The 20,639-nt window shown below is 44.7% G+C and overlaps 1 protein-coding gene across 4 annotated transcripts in view; it reads right to left on the bottom strand.

Moving 5' to 3' along the window:
* Nucleotides 1–2,325: 2,325 nt before the first annotated feature.
* The window catches only part of slc44a2 (solute carrier family 44 member 2 (CTL2 blood group)), a 47,970-nt gene continuing 29,656 nt past the window's right edge, over nt 2,326–20,639 (bottom strand). For 2 of the 4 annotated variants that reach the window (XM_015349098.2, XM_006631635.3), the window contains exons 2-22: nt 20,318–20,366; nt 19,873–19,946; nt 18,995–19,079; nt 17,317–17,401; nt 16,816–16,932; nt 15,947–16,007; nt 14,361–14,484; nt 13,319–13,402; nt 13,090–13,202; nt 12,531–12,662; nt 12,054–12,153; nt 11,873–11,965; nt 11,637–11,724; nt 11,040–11,302; nt 10,479–10,573; nt 9,997–10,100; nt 9,341–9,414; nt 9,164–9,234; nt 8,977–9,065; nt 8,337–8,421; nt 2,326–4,378 (exon numbers count right to left, since the gene is read on the bottom strand). In XM_015349098.2, coding sequence (XP_015204584.1) covers nt 4,272–4,378; nt 8,337–8,421; nt 8,977–9,065; nt 9,164–9,234; nt 9,341–9,414; nt 9,997–10,100; nt 10,479–10,573; nt 11,040–11,302; nt 11,637–11,724; nt 11,873–11,965; nt 12,054–12,153; nt 12,531–12,662; nt 13,090–13,202; nt 13,319–13,402; nt 14,361–14,484; nt 15,947–16,007; nt 16,816–16,932; nt 17,317–17,401; nt 18,995–19,079; nt 19,873–19,946; nt 20,318–20,366 — 2,093 coding nt within the window. In that variant the 3' untranslated portion in view covers nt 2,326–4,271. Of the gene's footprint in view, nt 4,379–4,870; nt 7,300–8,336; nt 8,422–8,976; nt 9,066–9,163; nt 9,235–9,340; nt 9,415–9,996; nt 10,101–10,478; nt 10,574–11,039; nt 11,303–11,636; nt 11,725–11,872; nt 11,966–12,053; nt 12,154–12,530; nt 12,663–13,089; nt 13,203–13,318; nt 13,403–14,360; nt 14,485–15,946; nt 16,008–16,815; nt 16,933–17,316; nt 17,402–18,994; nt 19,080–19,872; nt 19,947–20,317; nt 20,367–20,639 lie in introns of those variants that run through there. The other 2 variants (XM_015349096.2, XM_015349097.2) reach the window with 1 other exon arrangement.

The following is a 20,639-nucleotide window of genomic DNA, read 5'->3' on the forward strand; positions in this document are numbered from 1 at the left end:
CTACACAAATTCCACTCAAAGAGTTTGGTTTAGGGGTCAATGTAGTTTTGCATCTTTGCAAAACCATCAGGAACGCCCCTGACTGTGTGGTCTATTTGACAACTTCTTCACATCTCTCAGCTTGCTAACCTATTTGAAGGATTCTATGGGCCTCAGAAGTTTGGGAACCATTAGAAAATCACTTGATGGGCTGAAAACTGGAAGATGATCAAGAACTACTGAAAAGAGGAAGAGGTAGTTTTGACTACCGAGTTGACAACGATGCACAGCTTGCAATAGTCAAATGGGCTGACAGCAAAACAGTCACCTTGGTGAGCACATGTGCTTCTGTGATGCCTGTAGGTTAAATGAAGCGCTTCTCAAAGAAGGGAAGACAGATATCTGTCCCATGTCCACAGATCGTGGCAGAATACAACCATCACATGGGAGGTGTGGACTTGACTGACATGATGATTGCATTATATCGCACTCCAGCCAAGTCCCATCGGTGGTACCTTTGCATATTCTGGCAACTGATAGGCATTGCTGTCGGTAATGCATGGTTGCTTTATCAGCATGACGCAACAGCAATTGGTCCAGTAAAGCTGAAGAAACTGAAGGCCTTCAGGCTAGATGTTGCCAAAGGTCTCATCTATCCAGAAAAACAAAAAAGAGCCCGGCTTTCCCTAGGAAATGAGAATGATGCAGCCGTGAGGGTTGTCAAGCAGCCAAAGGTCCCACAGCCTATAGATGAAATGCGCTATGATGGAAACAGCCACTACCCAATTCTGTCTGTGAAAGGGAGATGCAGGATGTGCCCTAATGGACCATCATGTGTGAGAAGTGTAATGTGAGGCTTTGCATTGTCACTGGACAAAATGCATGCAACTGCTTTCATCTTCGATGAAATTGATGAAATACTTTTGAACATAAGGACAGGTTCATAGTACCAGTAAAACAATGAACTGTTGCAATTTTGGGCCCAAATGAATTGGGGTTTTTGTAAGACTTTACTTTTTTAACATTAGAGTAACTTGTAAGTTTTAAGTTTTAACACCAGTTGTAATTTTTTAAACACCAAAGCAAGTAGGGATAAGGGTGTATTGTATGTTTGGCATTCCTTTTTTAATGAAACATAAAAATTAGTGAGTTTTAATGGTTTTATGGTTCTTTTGACTATGGGAGCAGTTGCCAAAAACAGTTCAGATGTATACCCCAAATGGGCACTGTATCCTGTGGGATACAGTTTGTAAAATGGAAAATAAACACACAGTTTTGAAAAAAAAAACTTATGAAATTGTGTTATTTGAGACAAAATCCACTAGAAAAGAACAAGTAAAACATTTTCAGTTAAGTTTTTTGGTACTTGCCAATTAAAGGGTTAACTCTGGTAGCTTTAGCTCCTATTAATGTTATGCTTAGATGGTAATTAAGACTACAATGATAGCAGGGTCAAAATTCCTGCCTAAGCCAGAGATGAAGAAGCCATCAGTTGCTACTATAAAAAACCAAATCAGCCCTGTTGGTGTGGTTAGAGATACCACATGGCGTTGTACTCTCACACAAACCATCAGCTTTTGTACCGATAACGCTTCTCGAAGTCTCACAGACCCCGAGAGGACCACACCTTTCTGGCAACCCTCTGCCGCCAGTCCCTTCTCGCTGCCGACACCGCTCTGCCTGGAGAGGGGGCAAGTGAGCAACGCTTCGACTGGACCGAGAAATGCACAAATGAAAAATGCCTTTAGTTAATCACACACAGCCCCAAGTTTACAGAAGCCACCGCAACGTCTGTACGAGTCTGGGTAGCCCATACTCTCAAGCACCTTGAAATTTCATTCTTTCTCAGAGTTGCTCCCAGACTGATATTCACCAAACTTAAGTTTTGTTAATTGCCTTGAAGCACGTCGGCTAAGCTATCTATAAGCATCACTATCATTTTTCCCAGACGTTTTTAGAGTTTCAGCAGTCGTTGTATGTTATACATATCTTTCAGTGGATACCTACCATGACCAGTAGTTCAGATCTGCCACTGATCAGACCGAGAACCACCTGTTCCCAGTCAGTACTGGATCAGGAGGTTCCGTGGCAATCGGATCTATACATCGATACTCATCAAATACATTGCCACTTTTAAAGAAAACAATGCAAGATTCCAAAAGTAAACTTAATAAAGGTGTTGTATCCCAATGACCTATAAATGTCAACAGACATTTATTATTCTGCTTACTCCTTGGTTTAAGTCAAACCTCAGAGCAACTTCAAAATCTCATTCAGTCTCCAGGCAAGTGGCATGACTAAAAGAGGAGCCTGAAATTAATATGCAGTCCAAGCATACTTCCAAAATTGGATTAAACACATGGCAACTTTAATGCATCTCAAAACAAATGGATTGTACAATGCCATACCCAACATACGGACTACCACTTGGGTGTCTGTGCATTCGTACAGCAACACCGTGAACCCCTAAAACCGCAGATTGCGTAGTCTACATTCATATTCTTCATCTCGCATAATGGGTTAAAAAATAAAGTAACAAAAATCTGCAAAGGCAGTTTAACATCAGACAGCATTTCTCTTCCCACTCCCCCCCCCCCCCCCCTCTTCTCCTTGCTCGGTGGTCCACAAGTCCACCTCCAAGAATAGAAATCCAAAAGCACTTGTTCTTCTCCCTAATAGACTGTACAGACATGAGTGCCAGTGAAAAACTCTGTAGGGTAAGCTCTCCGAATCCCTACACACCACCAAGCTACTGAGGCACACAGGCTCATATTGTGACCTTTTAGAACGGACATGTTAATATGTTTACCTTTAAACAGGCTTTTTCTACAGAATCCTTGTTTTTTTCAGGTCAAACAAGGGGACGATCATCTTCATTATCACTTAGGCTGGCCTCAGGTTTCCCTTAGCTTACCTTGACATTAGTTGCGAATAAATACCAGCATAACATCTCAGAACGTTTGTGTACAGAATTAAGAAAACAGTGGAGCTAACAAAACTCTATAGTATAAATGAAATAAAGTTAAAATACATGGTTAATGTTTAATCATTTCTGCCAAAACATAGATCTGAACAGAAGTTTAAAAAGTTTGTTTTCTTCCTTCCAGGTAATGTCCCACATCCATACCTTGATCAGTTTCGGCACAAACCAAACCTTGGTGTGACAGTTTAGAAGAGTGAGAGAAAACGGGGTGACTACACCCCATCTTTCAAAATCCGAGTGGGAAAGCTAAAATGCTATAGAACAGGGGGACATGGGAGACATTGACTTATAGAACAAGAGCCGAGAGAAAACAATCCTGATTTTCATCGGCAAGGGTAAATCACGGATGTTCACTCAAAACAAAAGGAAAAAAAAGCCATCCACCCTCTGATCAGCAGATTTGTGTAGGTGCCAAATCCCATACTCTTCCCATAATTCCCCAATGTGGCAGATGGATAACTCTTCCCTTCCCCCCCAAGGCAACCAGGTTCCTGTACCGCTAAACCAGTGTGCGGTGCAGTGCTTTAAAAAAAACAGGACCACAATTTTGTCACTGAATCAGCTCTTTGGACTGAGGCACGCCCCCAACAAGAAATTGAATTCAGGTAAACACCCTTTAATGGGTCCCACAGGTGTATAGTTCTATGCTTCTCTATTCTAATAATAGCCTGAGGGCCACTAGACAGGGTTTCAGGTAATTGGTCAATGAATCAATAAAAATAAAGTGATTTTAAATGCAGTAATTGAGCCATATATTTAAGGCTAGGCTAAAAACTGGACCTTTCTTGTGGTTCCCAGGGTTACAATTCCTGATTAAGGAAGCAGTCTACAGAATTCCCCTAGTGGAACCAGAACACATAAAAAAAGGTCACAAGACCTTCCACTATACCCAGCTTCTACCGACAAAACCAAAATCGCACAGACCCAAACTGAAGTAAAAAACTGAGATGCTTTAAACACTGCTATCTGAACATACAGCACTGTAGTTGAAGATTTTGTACATGAATGAAAACCATTTGGAAAGGTCTCAAGATTGGATATGAATCCAAGATGCAGGAAGTATTGTGGACTTTCCCCGGATCTCCGATAGGAAAGATAATGCAAAGAAAATACAAGTCAGACAAACATTTCGTGGAGTCTCTGAAGTCCAACACTGCGGTTTCCAAAAGATCTGGCAGCAGAGGAAACCACACACCAGGCAGGGACAGGACAAACCGATTGTGTCCAATGGCATAAAAACTAGAGACGGGCATCCGCGGAGGGCAGGCTTGTTCACTCTGCGTGGGATGGCAGAAAGCAGAGCCCGGAGCTATCCCACGGTTTTTTCCTCGTTCTTCTTTTTGAGGATCTTGAGCAGAGCCTCAGGCATGTAGTAGGGTCTTTCCTGGGAGCCGTCGTTGCGTTCCAGGTCCTCCACTGTGGAAAGAGAGCGCGCCGGAGACAGACAGGGGGAGGCATAAGGGAAGAGGGTGAGTGCTGCATCTTCAAGTGGAGACACTAGTCCTACTTTTAAAGGGGGGGTGGGGGACTGCGGCATTGGGGATTAGAGTCATTTTTTGCACTTCTCTCATCTTCAGATTCACCTTGATGTCTTCAATTTTACTTTGAATTACGGTGCAGCCAAGCTTCACAGGGAGACTCATTCTCTTCCTACTCCCAGCCCAACAGGGAGATTGGATTGATCAGCACTTGAACATCGATCCAAACCAGCTCAAAACCTGCCCCCTGCTTGAGTATGGGGCGAAAACCCCCTGAAATACCAGCACAAGAAGTCCACTTGAATATTAATAATTTCAGTTTAAGCGGCCTTCACACCTTCCAAGTTAAACCCTAAAGTCTGTTCTGAATCATCAATTCAATTTTTGTAGAAACCCCCCTATTCCCAGAGAAACAAGCAGGAAACACAGAGTAGAAAGATGCTGGGTTTTAATAAAGATTACAGCATGCAGACAAGGATTAGTAATGGCACAGTCAGAGGTTAGAGGGCCAAAAAGGCTGCATTAGATTGCATTTACAGTGTCAATCAGTGTTCCAAGGCAAACAAGGTGCTTAATTGTATATTTTTTTAAAAACAAGATCCATTCCATATTGTTGAAACCCAATCAAAACCCAGTTCCTCACAGGTTGTAGCATTTTATGGCTTTTTCTTAATATGAAATTGGATGATTATCTGGACAAATATTAGGATATTTTTCCAGGATTCCATTTCAAAAATCTCATTTTTCAGGGGACCAAGCACATCTAAAATAGACCTGTAGAAAAAACTAACTTTCCTGAAAATAATCTTTTCAACAGATAAAGTGACAGTCTTTGAAATACATTATGTTTATTGACTAAATTGACCCCGAGTCCTCCATCTCTAACATACTGTACAATGAATGTGAGAATAGAAGGGGATTGGAGAGCACTTACGGACACACCCTCAAACATTTGATTGGTTCATCCAGGTCCACCCATCTCCAATGCACCTCTTGCATCGTGGGAGTAGTTTAAGGATCAATAGCATGACTTGAAAAACTTAATCGATCTTAGGTCTTTGGGTTTGCAAAAATTGTTAATCCCTGTTCTGCAAATCTATGTTAAAAGAATTTCAGGTACCAAAAAATGAATGTTTCATTCCCTGTTACAAGCAGGGAGGAAAACAACACTAATGGAATTCAGTTTGGAGTCTGGTACAAAGCAAAGTGATTGTTTAGGATTTTTAAGTGCTCATGAGATTTTATACTTTGCAGATGGAGAAAACCAGAAGCCGTTCAAATGAGGCCACGAACAAATCATACAATTCCCTTTGCAGTTGGCAGATGGGACAGTTATTGTTTCCTGTAATGACAAATGTTGGATCTTTTATCGGCCGCATGAGGAAGCCAGCTTTGTGGAAGACACATTGAAAGAATTTGGTGCTACTGTTAGAGAATTGTACGATCGTGCAGATCTTTACAAATAGAGCAAATTGTTAGGAAACTATTTTCCTTTTGAGCAAATGATCTTGAAATATTTCTGTGCCCTGTGGCAACGTAGAGACGTTGTAACTGGTTGTAAAGTACCGTGATGAATAAGGTCTTTTAAAAGACCCTGGGATCACAAGTATTAGAAGCTGATGCGTACAAAATCAGACGTACAAGCATGTCGGAGTGCAGACAAGCTACCAAGTTCTGGTCTAGAGGCTCAGAATGGGATCAGGACTGTGACCCAGAAAAAAAAACATATACCTAAGTAGAAGTGGCAGCTGTAGCTTTGCATATATCAACACCCACACTGAAGAGAAAATACGACACTAAAGATTAGGCACATGAGCTATCCTGGGTCATATTTACACAAGGCTTCTTGGTTCCATGTTCAAAAGAAAACCAGAGATCTTTGGATGCTTAGCAAAAGAGCTAGTATACTTGTCCATTACTGGGCTGTTTCCCCTGTGACTTTACACTCAAGCATGATGTGCAAGAGGTGGGTCCTGAATTTTAGAATTTGCAGATTCCAGTAATCCCAATGAGGTTTCCTCATTTCCAAAGGGCACAAGCCTTGAGCATACCATCTACTGTACATCTGTCAACCACAACCTACCCAACAGGCTGAGATTCTGCAAGACAAGGCTGGATGAAATTCAGCGACAGGTTAGCTACTAGCACTTGAGCACAGATACCTGTAACTTTTGCTATATGATCACAATCAAAGGTTTTTCCTACACAGTGATGGAACAAGGTACTGTTCTATCACACAGGAAGTATTCAGAAGGCAAAGCCCTTTTCTGAACACTTTAGTCTGAGGGAGTGAGAAGGGTAAGAGGAGTTAGGAAAACTTCAGGACATCTTAATTTACTGTTGAAAGGAAGGTACCCATACCATCTCAGCTATGAAAAGGAGGGGGGGGGGGGGTATTCTATTTCTACATTCATGCAACCAACACTTAACCTGCTATCCCAAATCCACCATCCATCTTAGCAATTAAATCAAGATGGACACCAGTCGCCCACAGAAAAGGGTTGGAATGTGTGGGTTAAATCCTTAAGACGCAGTACAACCAAGCTTCCCCACAGACACACTTTGGTACAATCCAAGAGAAGCATTTGCTTCAGGCTGAACGAAAAACCCAACACTGCAATAAAGGGCGTTCTCTTTAAGAGGTGGGGTAGCTTCTTGCAATAGTGCCTCCAGAGCACAAGGGGGAGATATAACATCCCCTCCCCACAGTTCCCTTTGGCTACTCCTGGGCCTCATCAGGTTTTTCAGCTTGCGGTTCTTCCTCCTCTCTAGGCTCACTCTTGGAGAGGATCAGATGGAGCTCGGAAGACATGTAGTATGGCCTCTCCTCAGAACCGTCGTTACGTTCCAAATCCTCACCTTGCGAGGAGGGGGAGGTGTTCAGGCATTTGTTAATACAAGGCAGGGGTGGAAGGGAAGAAATGAGTGGGAAAAAAAGATAGAAAAAAAGAGTCAGAAGCAAAGCCAGGATAAGTCCCATCATTTTTGCCAGAGTTTGAGCCAATCTGCATTTTACAAGGAAGGCATGTAATTGGGGATTCCACACTGTTAGTACACTTGTAAAACATGCAGATTGGTTAAAATCAAGATAGAAGGAAGGCACAACTTGCAGTGCTATCAGTAGAACAGTGCAGGAGATAAAAAGTTAACCCCCCTGATCATATTTGCGCCACTGTCCCAAGACCACAAGCTTGAATTAGTGAAACAGGCACCATGCACTCCCTGAGACTTGCCATTCCGACGCTGAAGACCGCATGAATGTTCTGCGCTAAAATCAGAATTGCTGCACCCCCCTTGTTTCCTACATGGAGACTGGCGAGATTAACCTCAATGTCCGTTTCACTGTGTACAATCAGCAGTTGATGGATTCGATATTTAAAAAGCTGGACAGAAAACACAGTGAAGTACGGCCAGCCCTTAAACAGTCACAGTGCTGAGCAACGAGATTCAGCTGGACAGTTCCGTTATTATAGCCACCCAGCATTCGCTTTTTCTATTCGAGCCGACCATCGACCCACGATCTTAACACGCAAGGACCCTGTACTCGTACAGTCAATTTTATGAAGGATAAGCCTACTCCAATAAAGGGGATAGTCTGTGCAGGCTTGCACCGTCAGGAGTTGACAAACACGGGAACGGTTCTCCTCTGGGATCGCTGTCAAAAAAGGTCCCTTTTACGGAGCATCTCCCCCATGCCAGCTCAACTGCCCTCTCGAGATTTCAGAGTGATGAATGAGCGACGTTGCTTTGCACTCGAGCCTCCTTGCTTATTTCCCGGAATAATTTGTTGCAAGGAAACCTGTGTGGGCTATGTCTTTGGGCCCTGTGTCATTACGAGACCAATCGGTCCAGAAAGGAGGATGCAAATCCGTTCACAATGGAGAAGGCGTACTTACAGAAGCAGAGGAACAGCGTATCCACACACATGGCATAGACGCTGAAGAAGCCGTGAGCAATGAGATACGAGCCGACTATCACCGTCTAAGGAGACCAGAGACAAAGAGAGACCCAACTCAGCCACTGCCTCTCATGTTTCTCAAGACGCCAATAAAATTCAGAAAAGGTTAAGTTGTTTATGTACAACTATTACAATATAGTCACACACCTGAAGAAGGCTCCACGGCCAAAACGTTGCGTTCTCTTTCTTCTTTTTTTCAGCATGGAATAAACCTATTACTTGTTCCTTTGCAGCCTACGCATGCTGACGCAGCTACCCACCTGAACTATTACAATATAGTACTGAATAAACAATACTTTACAATATAGCTTGAATAAAACAATCAGATAAATAACGCTTACTGAAGAAGCTACTAAATTTCAGATTCATAAAAGCGTTTTGCGTTTTAGCAAATTTTAAGTTTCTCTACTACGCTGTATTCTAACCAAAATAAGGGCTCAAGGTCAGAACCACTTCCAAACACAGGCAAGAAGACCAGGAGCTCCCAAACTACCAGGGTAGGACGAATTGGCTTCCCCTCACATGAAACTCATTCTCAGATAAATTGCCACAATGACAGGCGCTTCCCGGACACTCACCAGGATGGGGACCCAGTAATAATTGAGGTTTGGAGTGGTGTTCTCAATGGCTTTGATTCTCCCCGAAAAAAAGAAGAAAGACAGGATTCCTGCAAGAAAGAGGTCAGGACTGGATCATGGGTTATAAGTTAACACACATTCCCGAAGGAACAGCGATGTTGGGGGGGGTATCTCGCATTCAACTTACCAACAAGCCCGACAATCAACAGCTTCCCCAGGAACAGTAGGAAGTCCGTCACCTTGTCCAGGACGGCCACCCTGAAACCAGCGAGAAACAGATTGACACGGAGAGTTCAGCCCAAGCTACCCTGGCCAGGCCACATGGGGACATCTGCGTAGGTACACCTCCCCCTTCCCATCTCACCTCACTATGTTCCTCATCAGGAGGAAGAAAGCATCCCTGGCTGAGGTGCAGAAGTTTTTTCCGTAAATTGCGATCTAGACAAAAAAACAAAACAAAATGGCAGATGTTATTGTAAACCGCAATGCAAAAAACTCTCGTTTCACTAGAGTCTGGCCACTCAGGCTGTTTGTAAACTGTCAGTTTTACTGTAAACCTGGACATTCAATATAGACTTTTTAAAAGATGCCTGAAAGACATTAAAATGTGTAAATTGAGCATAAATGATCCAAAACTGGTTTATCAAAGGTTTTAATGATTTTATTTAAAATTACAAAGCAATTCAATTGGCAGATTGTAAGCTTCATGCTGTTACTCAAGTTTGTTCAAATCCCTAGTTTATACTGTGCTCTAACCTGCACAGAAAAGAAGAATTATCAACACAGAATCTTTGAAAATTACTCCGTATACATCTGATGCAATATTCCAGAAACATGGAGATTAGTCTCTATCAAGTAAATGACTGATATAATTTAAATCTCCTGTACATTCTACAATACTGTAATGTTGACAAGTACAAGTATTTAAGGTTTCAGTTTAGATCATGTTGATTTCTTTCAGCTTCCATTGCTCAAAGCAGGGGTTATGGTGGCCCCAGGGTCACTTCAATATACACTCACCATGATGTAGGCGTTTCTGTTCAAGAACTTGATGAACTTCTCCAGGCACCAGAAACAGCACTTCAGGCAGCACAGCAGGAATTTGGCAAATTTGTTTTGGGCACCTGTAAAGGTGTGTGATATACCCAGAAAACATCAGGGGCCAATACATTTCCAAGAAAAAAACAAAATCACTTGCATTTTCGAAAAACCACCCGTGTCCATTCAGTCACTCTGATGGAATTACCCTCGACCATAGGCACCAATTTTTCTTTGGAATACTTGAACACAACAGATTTCCCAAATTTTAATTGCAACATCAAGAATGGTACTTGTCCTGCAGAAAACCAGTCCTTCCAGTCCAGAGCCATGATGCCCCACAGCTACATTTTGCACTATTTAACTCAAATTAATTGCTTTAATTGAGTCCTCTAACATAGCAGGAATCTAGCCATGGAATGGATGGGAATATCCCAGGGCTAATTCCACCTCTCCCGACTCACCTTTGAGTTTATGGTCCAGGTATTCCAACAGAACCCGGATGACCTGGACAATGGCCAAGATTAAAGATCCAAAAGCCAGGGAGCCAGTGTGGTACCTGGGCAGAGAGACAAAGATACAGCAGAACAAGCATCACCAACTTGCGATACACCTGCTCCCTAGATATCCCCAAATAACACAAGCTGTGTTATTTGAACTTGAATTCTCTCACTCATTCCACCATGGCACATTCAGAAAGCCTCGTGAGAAACTAGATCATACACCGTGACAGAAATTTGATTTAACCATGTTTGTACTGTACGTTGAGCGACCCATTCAATTTTTAGGAACATTGGAAATTGATTGGTCTTGCCTTGTGTGGTAGCTGAGGTTTTTCTAAATTTAAGGATGTTTTACTTGAAAAGACTCAATTTCAGTTAACAATTTACTTGATTTGCACAAATATAGCAAATGGGAACTTGTTCCCAGCAAGGTGAAGGTACAGACTTCCCCGTCGCGCACATCTTTAAAACGGTGGGGAGATGCCTTGCATTTGGTCGTGCTGGGGCACAAGCGACTCTTACCTGAGCGCCCGGCCCAGGGAGGAGAAGACGGGGAAAGTGGGCATGTCGTCGGGCTTCTTGAACGCCCAGTAGTAGGAGGCAAATGCCCCCGCCAGAGTTATCTGGCCCAGCGCCGTGACAAAGTTGGCACACCAGAAGAACAGGAAGACGTTGTAGAACTGCAGTGCGATGAGGTACTTGTGGTAGTACGACTCCCCGCCGTAGAAGGCGAACAGGCACTCGGCGTCGGGGCACTGCTTTCGGATGTCGGTGGTGTTGAACGTCTGTGGGAGAAGCACAGGCAGTCTGTTACTGACCCAGCTACCAAAAACCCAGCTATTGCAATCCATGCTCTGCCAGTCCATAAACATATCTGGACTTCAATCCCACATTAGGATTGTGGGCTAGTTTGGTATGAGGTCATCTGGGATGGAGGGCTTATGACATTTTTAAATTTAAAAGCTTGCTTTGCCAATTTCAAAACGGGGTCAACAGCCTCCAGAGAAAGGGTGTGGCGTATTCTGGAACCCCCGACTTCAAATATCTCATCTCCAGCAGAAATGCTCTCGTTTCCCTCCCCCGTCCCCATGGGATGTTTTTGGAAGTCGGCTTGCTCACCTCGGGATCACAGGTGCTCCTGCTGTAGTTGCATGTAGTCTCATTGGCAAACACTTTGTAAACAGGCTCATTGGAGGTCGAGAGGAAGCTAGCAATTGCAGCTAAGGAAACAAAACACAGGCCGCAAGGCGTGTGTGCCTCAAATAATTAGCCAGACAGACATTGAACCACAAGCCATTGATCTTGCAGACATTAGAGACAAAAGGGGTCAGAGGTCACCCCTCTCAAAAGGATACACAGCTGTGATGGCCCAGTATGCAATGACCAGGGCCAGGAGGGCAAAGGTCAACAGCGGGTAAAACAGCGATGACATCACATGACCGATCGCCCTGCAAAGAAAAGAGGTGCGAGTCGCTATCATTGTGCTGGAGTGTGGGGCAACGGAAGAGCTTCGTGCACGACGAGCGAATCGCTTACCTGCTGGCTTCCTTGATGAGAGCGATGGCGATGAGGATGCGCTTGCGGAGGAAGATGAGCAACAGAATGATGATCACCTCCAGTATGCACAAGATGATCACTGCAATACAACGCAAAGGAACAGGGTGGTATCAGGACACTAGACCGACTAGAGAGAGAAAACCAATTCGCACCCGTTTCAAAGTCCAGCACCAGATTTTTGTTCTTTAACCTCACTGTGCAATCTAAACAAAGACCTCAAGCGTCTTACAGAATGTTTTAAACAACTACAGTTCTTTAAGATGAAGGGTCCGCAGGTACTCTCATTTAGCATAAGGTCTCAACACTCTTTCCTAGGCCGTCTTGCAGACTTAGGAGCAGTTCTTAGAGTGGAAGAAGAGGATCATGGGAGCAGAGAAAGGTGGGGGAAGGGGATCGAGCTCTTGAAAAGGGAGGAGGGTTAGAGAGGGGTCCTGGAATTGAGGCAGGTGGACTCACTAAAAGCCAGCCAGGTCTGTCTCAGCTGCAGGTACACGGCGAAGTCAGTCTGCAGGCCCAGGTCCTTGATGGAGACGTCCGACCCAGGGACGCCTTTCAGAGAAGCGTACTCCATGTAACAGTGGAAGATTCCTGGAAAATCCAAGAACGGAGATCTCGCATCAAAAGAGCAAAGAGCTACAAATAACAGGAATTCATTTTCCAATGAGGAGTGTCCTGGAAATACAATATCTAAAAGTCCCCATATCCATTCTCCAATATGAGAGGACTTGCTGTAGTCATTCATGTTTGAGCAACTGCCCAACTAACACAGTGCAATCAGACAAAGTGTAACCATGGTCAAGAGAGAATAGTCAGCTAAAATTCCAGTTTGGACATTGCAAATCTGACCTACTTATCTCATCCACTGGAGTCCTACTGCACTGCAGTGACTCCTGATCTCCTGCTGGGTAAAGTGCTCACGGATCCTTTCAGCATAAAAGTGCATTAGCAGCTGAAGATAGTATTATATTACAGTCACCTAGGTGGCCTAATAAGAGCTAGAGGTCAGACGGCGTACCGTAGCCAATGACGAGGATGACCAAGATGATCATGATCCAGACCATGATGCCTGCGAGGTACCGTAAAAGCACGATGAAGATGAGGCTGACGATCATGGCGATGACCAGGCCACTGCACAGGAACAGAGAGGATTAGAATCCTGGCCTGGAAAGAAGTCATTCTGATTTTTTTTTTTCCCCAGCTGGAGGGGTTGGAAGGAAAAGGAGGTAGAGAGAGGGGACACTCACAGCAGAATCCAGTACCAGGACTGTGTGTAGTCCTCAAAGATCTTCATGGCCACCTGTCGCGCCTCCAGCACCATGTTGGCTTTCCTGTAGAAGCAACACAACCCTTAGTCATTTCAGAAGAGCTCAGGTGGGAGTCCAGTTCACTCCGCAAGCTACTGAACTCCGGCAAATTAGATCCAGGGCAGAACAGGATTGTGCCCACATGCTCATTTTTTTTTTTTTTTAAGATTAATCCTCATGTGTTTACAAACCTACATAGAGTTATTCTTTATTGTTTAAAGTTTATTTGCTTTTGACTGCTGTGAGCCAACATGAACAGCTCAGCTCATTCGAGAGTTTATACCTCCTTGCACAGAAGCCAGAAGTTCCTCCTATCAAGAAAATGGGCCCGGGTTTTGACATACAAGCTTCAGGGCCAGTAAATTGAGACAACACTACCAGTACTGGGATGGTTTTCTACTGCACCAGACAGCAACAGCAAAATCCCTGGAAAATTGTGATGAGTATCATACAATGCATAGCATGCATTATTGAGAGCGTTTCTGCACCAATATGGTAACCTTACAGCAAGTGGCCCCGACTAGAACAACTAATTGCATGGTTATTAATGGAAGCCAGATAACCTGTCACTGTTAAACTTATACATTTAGAATTTGGATGCCCTAAAAACAATGAGACACTACATAAGTCAACATACTGCATTTATTTGCACTGTGAGGCGGTGAAGATGGCTGCTTTCCAGCAGTCAGCACTAGGGGAGAAATAAACACTGGGAATCGTGCAGTTTGGTGACAATCTATCACCACACAGGTGAGATAGACCAGGCTGGGGGAAGCTGTAGGAACAGACTTGTGGAAGTGAAGGATCCTGACACTTGGTTAAATCAGCAACGGATCAAACTGCTGTTCAGTGGGAGCCTGCAGGGATGAGAAAGTGCTGAAGAGTGGGAGGGTGCCAGTCCTCTGGGGAGCTGGCGGCAGGCTGGAGGGAGTGTGCCGGGCTTCAGTGAAACACGAGGAGCGCCGCGGCTGGCCAGACTCACTTGGCGCCTTCCAGCAGCTCGGTGACGTTGCGCACCTTCCCTCGCCCGTCGTTGAACGTGGTGTCGTTCCCCACCGTGATCACCCCCTTACTCGTCTGGAGAGCGGGGAAGCACCTGCGACTGACTGGCAGCCAGAGGGGAGAGAAGGGGGAGGGATTTAGACACGGAGGTTCCCCGTCTCCTGGCCTCAGGGTCCTAGAGAACCGGACTCCTTAAAATTTCAACATCTGAGATTGTGTGGGGGATAAACTGTACCAGTTAAGGCATAACGTGGTCCAATTATCTCATCACCCAGATGTAGGGCTGGTTTAACAAAGAAAAAGACTTATCCAAGAAAACCGATGGGTCGCATTCGCAAAATGGTACATGAGAACTTGGAACCATCAGTGGCTTCACTTAAGACCCACAGCATTGGAAACCTTAAATTCTCAATCAGATGGGCCCCAGCTCCAGCAAGCAGCTCAGAACAGCATCTCAGTCCTGCCCCAAGGAAGCCCAGCTTCTGGTGGTTATTGCAATCATACTGTCCAGCACTTTAATGAACTAACGTACCTTGCTCAAAGGTACAACAGCAGCATGCCATCCACAATTTGAACCTGCAACCTTTCAGTCACGGGGCCAGAGGTCCAGGCTGCCGTGACCTAACCAAGCCCTTGTGTCTTATGCACAAGTAGCTTTTTGTGCCTTTAAAAATGGCCTATGGTCCCAGAAACATATAGCAGATAGATTTATCAATCACTTCAGTTGGATCTGAAGGGGATTAGGTATGCAAAAGCCGAGTTGATCCATTTCCAAACTCCAGTTAATGACTGTGGTAATAATACCCTGGACAATCACTAAGCCTTCCAGTGTGTATAGTGTTTATTTTCTAGTTATAATTAACTGAGGAGGATCTTTAGAATTTTGTTTTCACTTAAGCAGTATTAAAGCATTTCATGTCAATCCATGGTAAAAAAAAAACAAACAAACAAATTATAATTCCACATTGGGCAGTGCAGTTGCAGAGTGGTTAGCACTGCCGCCTTGCTGCGCTGGGGCTCAGGGTTCAATTCTGGACCTGTGGTGCTGTCTGCGTGGAGTTTGTATGTTATTATATGGCCCGGGTTCAAATGGGTTTCCACCCAATCCTCTCAGACCAAAGATATATTGGTAAAGTAGGTCAACTGGCTTCTGGGAAAATTGGCAAACAGTGCGAGTATGGGTGTGCGTCTGTGTGTCCAGGGTGTACCCCGCCTTGCGCCCCTTTTTTGCCAGGATAAGCTCTGCAATCACATGCAGCCCTGAAGTGGAAGAAGCAGTTAGAAAATGGATGGATGGATGGATGGGCGATTTCATATTGTAACCCAATAAAATGTGGTCAAGTCCAAGAGCGTGAATACTTTTGAAAGCCACTGTATTGCAAAATTTTACCATTGGTATTCAGGTCTTCAGAAATGTAGTAGAGTCTAAACAGAAACACATTCATAGTAGAGGTTCGCTTTGAAAAGAACAGTAAAAGAACACCCCCAAAGGGTTTCCTCCCCAGAGTGTTGGCACAAATTTCGGAAAACAAGCGCCTGTTCAGCAGGGGTCAAGCTGATACTTACATGGCTTGCTGGGGGTCAGCATGGCTGGACACAGACCGTCCCTCAGAACCTCCACAGCTGTCTGTAAGACAAAAATACATGGCTGTCACAAATATCTGCACATGGGATGATGCTAGGAGCAAGGGCTGAGCTCTGGGGATCTGGAGCAACTTCACCCTGATCAAACAAGCAGGCGATCCGTTTCATCACCTGCTTGATATGGAGACCTGGGACCGAGATCCAACTCCCCTTCAGCCCTCAGGAGCCAGAGGTCTCTTAACTGAGCAGATTACTGGCTTAACTAACCTTTAATATACAGGGTGAGCTGAGAGGCTCACTAGAGTGGCCCAGAGAAATTGAACTCGGGCCTCCAGACTGGTTCCACTGGTAAAGGTACAGGTGGAGCTCAATGATCACAGGTTCGAGCCAGGGTCATTTGACTAGTGCACAGCAGCTGGGACCCTTCACTACCATAGGGCGGCATTCGACAACATGGGCGCTCTCTCCCCTGGGGGTGGTCAAAGGACTCATAGTAGCCAATTTTTCACGTGTCCGTTCAATTATTCCAAACTGGGTGGGTCCAACAGAAAATGAGGAATCCTGAATTTCGACCCAGAGAAAGGAATGGCTCCAAAAGGAGGGTGTGCCCACATTCTCTCATGAGCTGCAGCCATGGGCTCAGTCGTAAACAACCAGCAACTTCACACTGGCTGGAGATACGATATCATAAAGCTGGCAATCCAGGTTGTTTTAAAGGAGAAATAAAACCAAACTAGGTGCCTTGCACACCACAGAACGTCACTGGTGCACAACACTTGAATGGTTGAGTCCCCCCCAGGGCCTGCCCACCTTCCACTCAAAGGCCTCCTTCTTTTGCAGGTGCAACTCACCAGTTTAGAAAAAAAAATGTTTTCCTTGCAGAATGTCTGATAGTATTTCAGGTCTGCTGGGTTTGCGTAGGCCTTCAGTAGTGTCATGAAGCGATCCGGACACTCATCAACACAGATCTGCCAAAAGGGAAGTCACACATCAGCCACTGAGCACCGCCTCGAGTCACCCTGAACATGGGCCACTGCCCACTTCGAAAATCTTAATCTGAAAGCTGGCACAGGACAGTTCTCAGTGTTGGCAGGTGCAATAGCCAAGTGCTTCGTTCATATATGACTATAGTGCAATCACTGGACATTTGGGGTTTTGTTTCCCAGAAAGGCAAATTACACTTCTTCATTTCTAGTCATATGGTAGTTAACTGTTCCATTGTTACAAACTGAAGTCTGTTCGGTTATCAAAAAATAATAGACATTTTCGTACGGTTTCGATACTCCCATTGAGCGTTTGCGTTCAGGACCTCCTGAAGAGAGGTCAAGGGTCACGTGGGTGATGGACCTCACCTGCGTTGTGGGACACTGGAACTCCAGCAGGACCAGAGGGCTGGCACACTTCATGATGTTGAAGTAGAACAGGTTCCCCTTTTTCCTGGAAATAAAGAAACACACAAAGCCAAGGCCTTGTTAGAACAAACAGGGAGCAGAGAAACTCTTGTTTACTTAATGACCACCCATTGGCTTTCCATCCCTTTAAAAGACTGGATTCTAAAGAAATAAGTGGAGTTTTAATCTTGTTTGGCCTTTAAAGAAGATCAGGACGGCCTGATCCGGGTTCTTTGGACTGGGCGTCTACTGTTCTGGTTCTGGAAAACTAGTGTCTCCTGGTCATCAACTTGCTGAGCACCCAATAACTTAATTGGATTAAGCATCTTAGTTAAGCTTTCCAGGTCTCTGCTTGTTGACCATTTAAAGCTGCAGGGCTGGCGTTCTTGCACCCAGGCTGCAGAGCCTAGCTTTTAATGAAGAGTATCAAACCTTTGGACATTAAGGTCCAAGAATTAAAACTTAGGCCTTAATCGGGGATCCCCAATCCTAATACAGGAGGACCAGTGCATCTGTAAATTCTCCAGTAAAATAATACCAATAAATAACAGTAATAAGCTGCAGCTTCTTGGGTTTCTAGTGCTTTAAAGAGAGCTAGAAAAAATGCAGAGACACTGCCTGCTTCTTCAGGACCAGGCACCTGTGAAAAATGCACAAGTTCAATGTTCTTCCTCACATTCTAGGGTACTAATAACAAAAGAGGTTAAACAGTTTAAGAAGGATTAGCTGAAGTACATCACTACATCTATAACTCCCAAAACAGGAGTCTTGAGGTACAAATTCCTTGGTTCTCAGAAAAAAAAAATGAACTTCTCTTAACTCTCAACAGGTTTTTAGACGTTTAGACTGTTGCCTCTGTGTACTAAAAGCATCTTTGCAAAATAAACTATACTGGGCATCCAGAGAAACCTACCCCTATTCATGCATGCATGGTTTTGGAAAATTCAAGTATACGGATTTTGGATATTGATTAAATAAGTTAATTGTAATTACAATGATTACAGGCCTGCAGCTCTCAACTGGCTACCCAGTAAGATAAGCATGGTTGAGCCTAGTCCTAGTCAGTACCTGCATAGGAGACCTCCTGGGAATCTATGGTTGCTGCTGGAAGCGGTGTTAATGGGACCAGCAGGGGGTGCCCACCTTGCGGTCCGTGTGGGTCCTAATGCCCCAGTATAGATGACGGGGACACTATACTGTAGTGGATGCCATCCTTTGGATGAGATGTTAAACCAAGGTCCTGACTATCAGTGGTCATTAAAGATCCCTGGGCATTTCTCGATAAGAGTAGAGAGTCATCCCGGGCCAAATATCTCCTGCCTTTACCGTGGCCTCCAAATTGTCCCCATGTACGATCGGCTTACACTTGCCCTGCAATGGACTAGCATCTCGTCCAGGGTGTACCCTGCCTTTTACTTGTTGCTTGCCAGGTAGGCTCTGGCTTCCTGCGACACCGTATGGTATAAAGTAGTTTGGCAAATGACATGACAATGATTGCAAGAACTAGTCTTTAACAGCATTTCAGGTCCTTCTGTAATAAAGGATCTAAATAACGGAAACAACCATCTTTTCTAAACTGGACTAAGAAGAACATATCCCCGAAAAGCAGAGACCGAGAGAGTCGTGCAGTGATACTCACTCCAGTGGGGTGCCAGCCTGTCCACAGAACTGCCCTCTGCTGTCAGTGGGGTAGATCACCTTTCTTGGGTCACCTTGAGACCAGGCTGGGCAAAGACATAGTGGGACACCATTAGAAAAGCAGGGGCTCCTGTGAATTGCCTCTCCACGTGAGTAATCAGCTGTATCCCATTGAAGCTGCCTTGTTAGCTGTTCACAGGTGCAGGGTGGCACCAAATAGCTCAGACACCCCAGGAGAGCATTTATACACCCAGTCAATGTCTGAATACCAGAACGGATTTGTCTAGTTAGTTATTTCACATTTTTAATGATTTCCATGTACCTGATACATTTCTGAAGTCTCAAGCAGTTCATGAATTGAAAATGATCATTGTTCAAAATCAAGTCATATTGGTTTCCAATAACTCAAAGCTGTCAAGATGAGTTTGTTTGCGATGCGGTGGCTCTGTGGCTGGAAGGTTACCGGTTTGTATCTCGCAGCCAGCAGAGGAATCTAACTCTGTTGGGCCTCCGGGCAAAGCCCTTAACCCCAACTGCTCCAGGAGCGCAGTATAAATGGCTGACCCTGCGCTCTGACCCCAGGCTTCTCTCTGTCCATCTGTGTGTCTCATGGAGAGCAAGCTGGGGTATGTGAAAAGAAATTCTTGATGCAAGAAATTGTGTATAGCCGATAAAGTGATTTTATCTTATCAACTACAGCAAGCAAGTCATTTCAGATGAAGGAACTTCGAGATCATGTTGTACTAGCCTGGCAGAGCTGGCACAGGTACAGGGAATGAATGCGTGTCCGGACAAGCGCCTGGTGCCCTTGGAGGATAGAGCCGAGTGCCCTCTTGCGCCAACAGCAGAGCCACCGCGCCAGTCCCATCTCACACTTACCCACGATGCCCACGACAAAGTAGCCGATGATGGCGACGATGAAGAGGATGCAGCAGATGATGTCAGTGCAGCCCCTGGGGGAGGGCAAGGGGAGAGTCTAGTTAGTGCTACCACAGGGGTTCCCAATCCTAATCCTGGGGACCCCTATGCCTGCTGGATCACTTTACTGTAACCTAGTCCTTAGCTGAATGGTTGCTTCTACTCAAAGGTTCGAGATTTTAAGTGACTTCAATGCTGTAGTTAAGGAACTCCAACAGGTTTAGGAAACGGGAAACAAAAGAAGAATTCAAATGAAACCTGTTATTCAGTCTATTAAGGATTCAGGTGTGGAGGAACCCAGGACCAAGACTGGGAACCCCTGAGCTACTGGACCTTTAGATTAAGTAACACCCCCTCCACCCAGTCTCCCCACACTGACCACCAGCCCACACTTCCTCTCTCTTACCGGTTATGAATGGGTCCTTTAAAACTGGGGTCATACTTCTGCGGTTCCCCTGCAGAAATAAAGAAAATAAACTCTTTAAAAGACAGAAAACACAAACCCACAGAGCTACTGTATCTCGTCTTGACTTATTGATTCTTTCTCTGTGAGCCCAAAAGTCATCTTGCATTTAACTCAGCAATTTATTACTAATGCTTACAGAGCTTGTGTTTTCTCTCCCTGCCCTGCATCGCACTAAATGAAACGCTGGCCCAGGGACACACCCAGCAGAAACCTCCCGGATTCTTGCCATGACTGTCATTCCATTTTCAAAGCTCTTGATTGC

This window comes from Lepisosteus oculatus, chromosome 11 (genome assembly GCF_040954835.1).
Source record: "Lepisosteus oculatus isolate fLepOcu1 chromosome 11, fLepOcu1.hap2, whole genome shotgun sequence".
Taxonomy (NCBI): domain Eukaryota; kingdom Metazoa; phylum Chordata; class Actinopteri; order Semionotiformes; family Lepisosteidae; genus Lepisosteus; species Lepisosteus oculatus.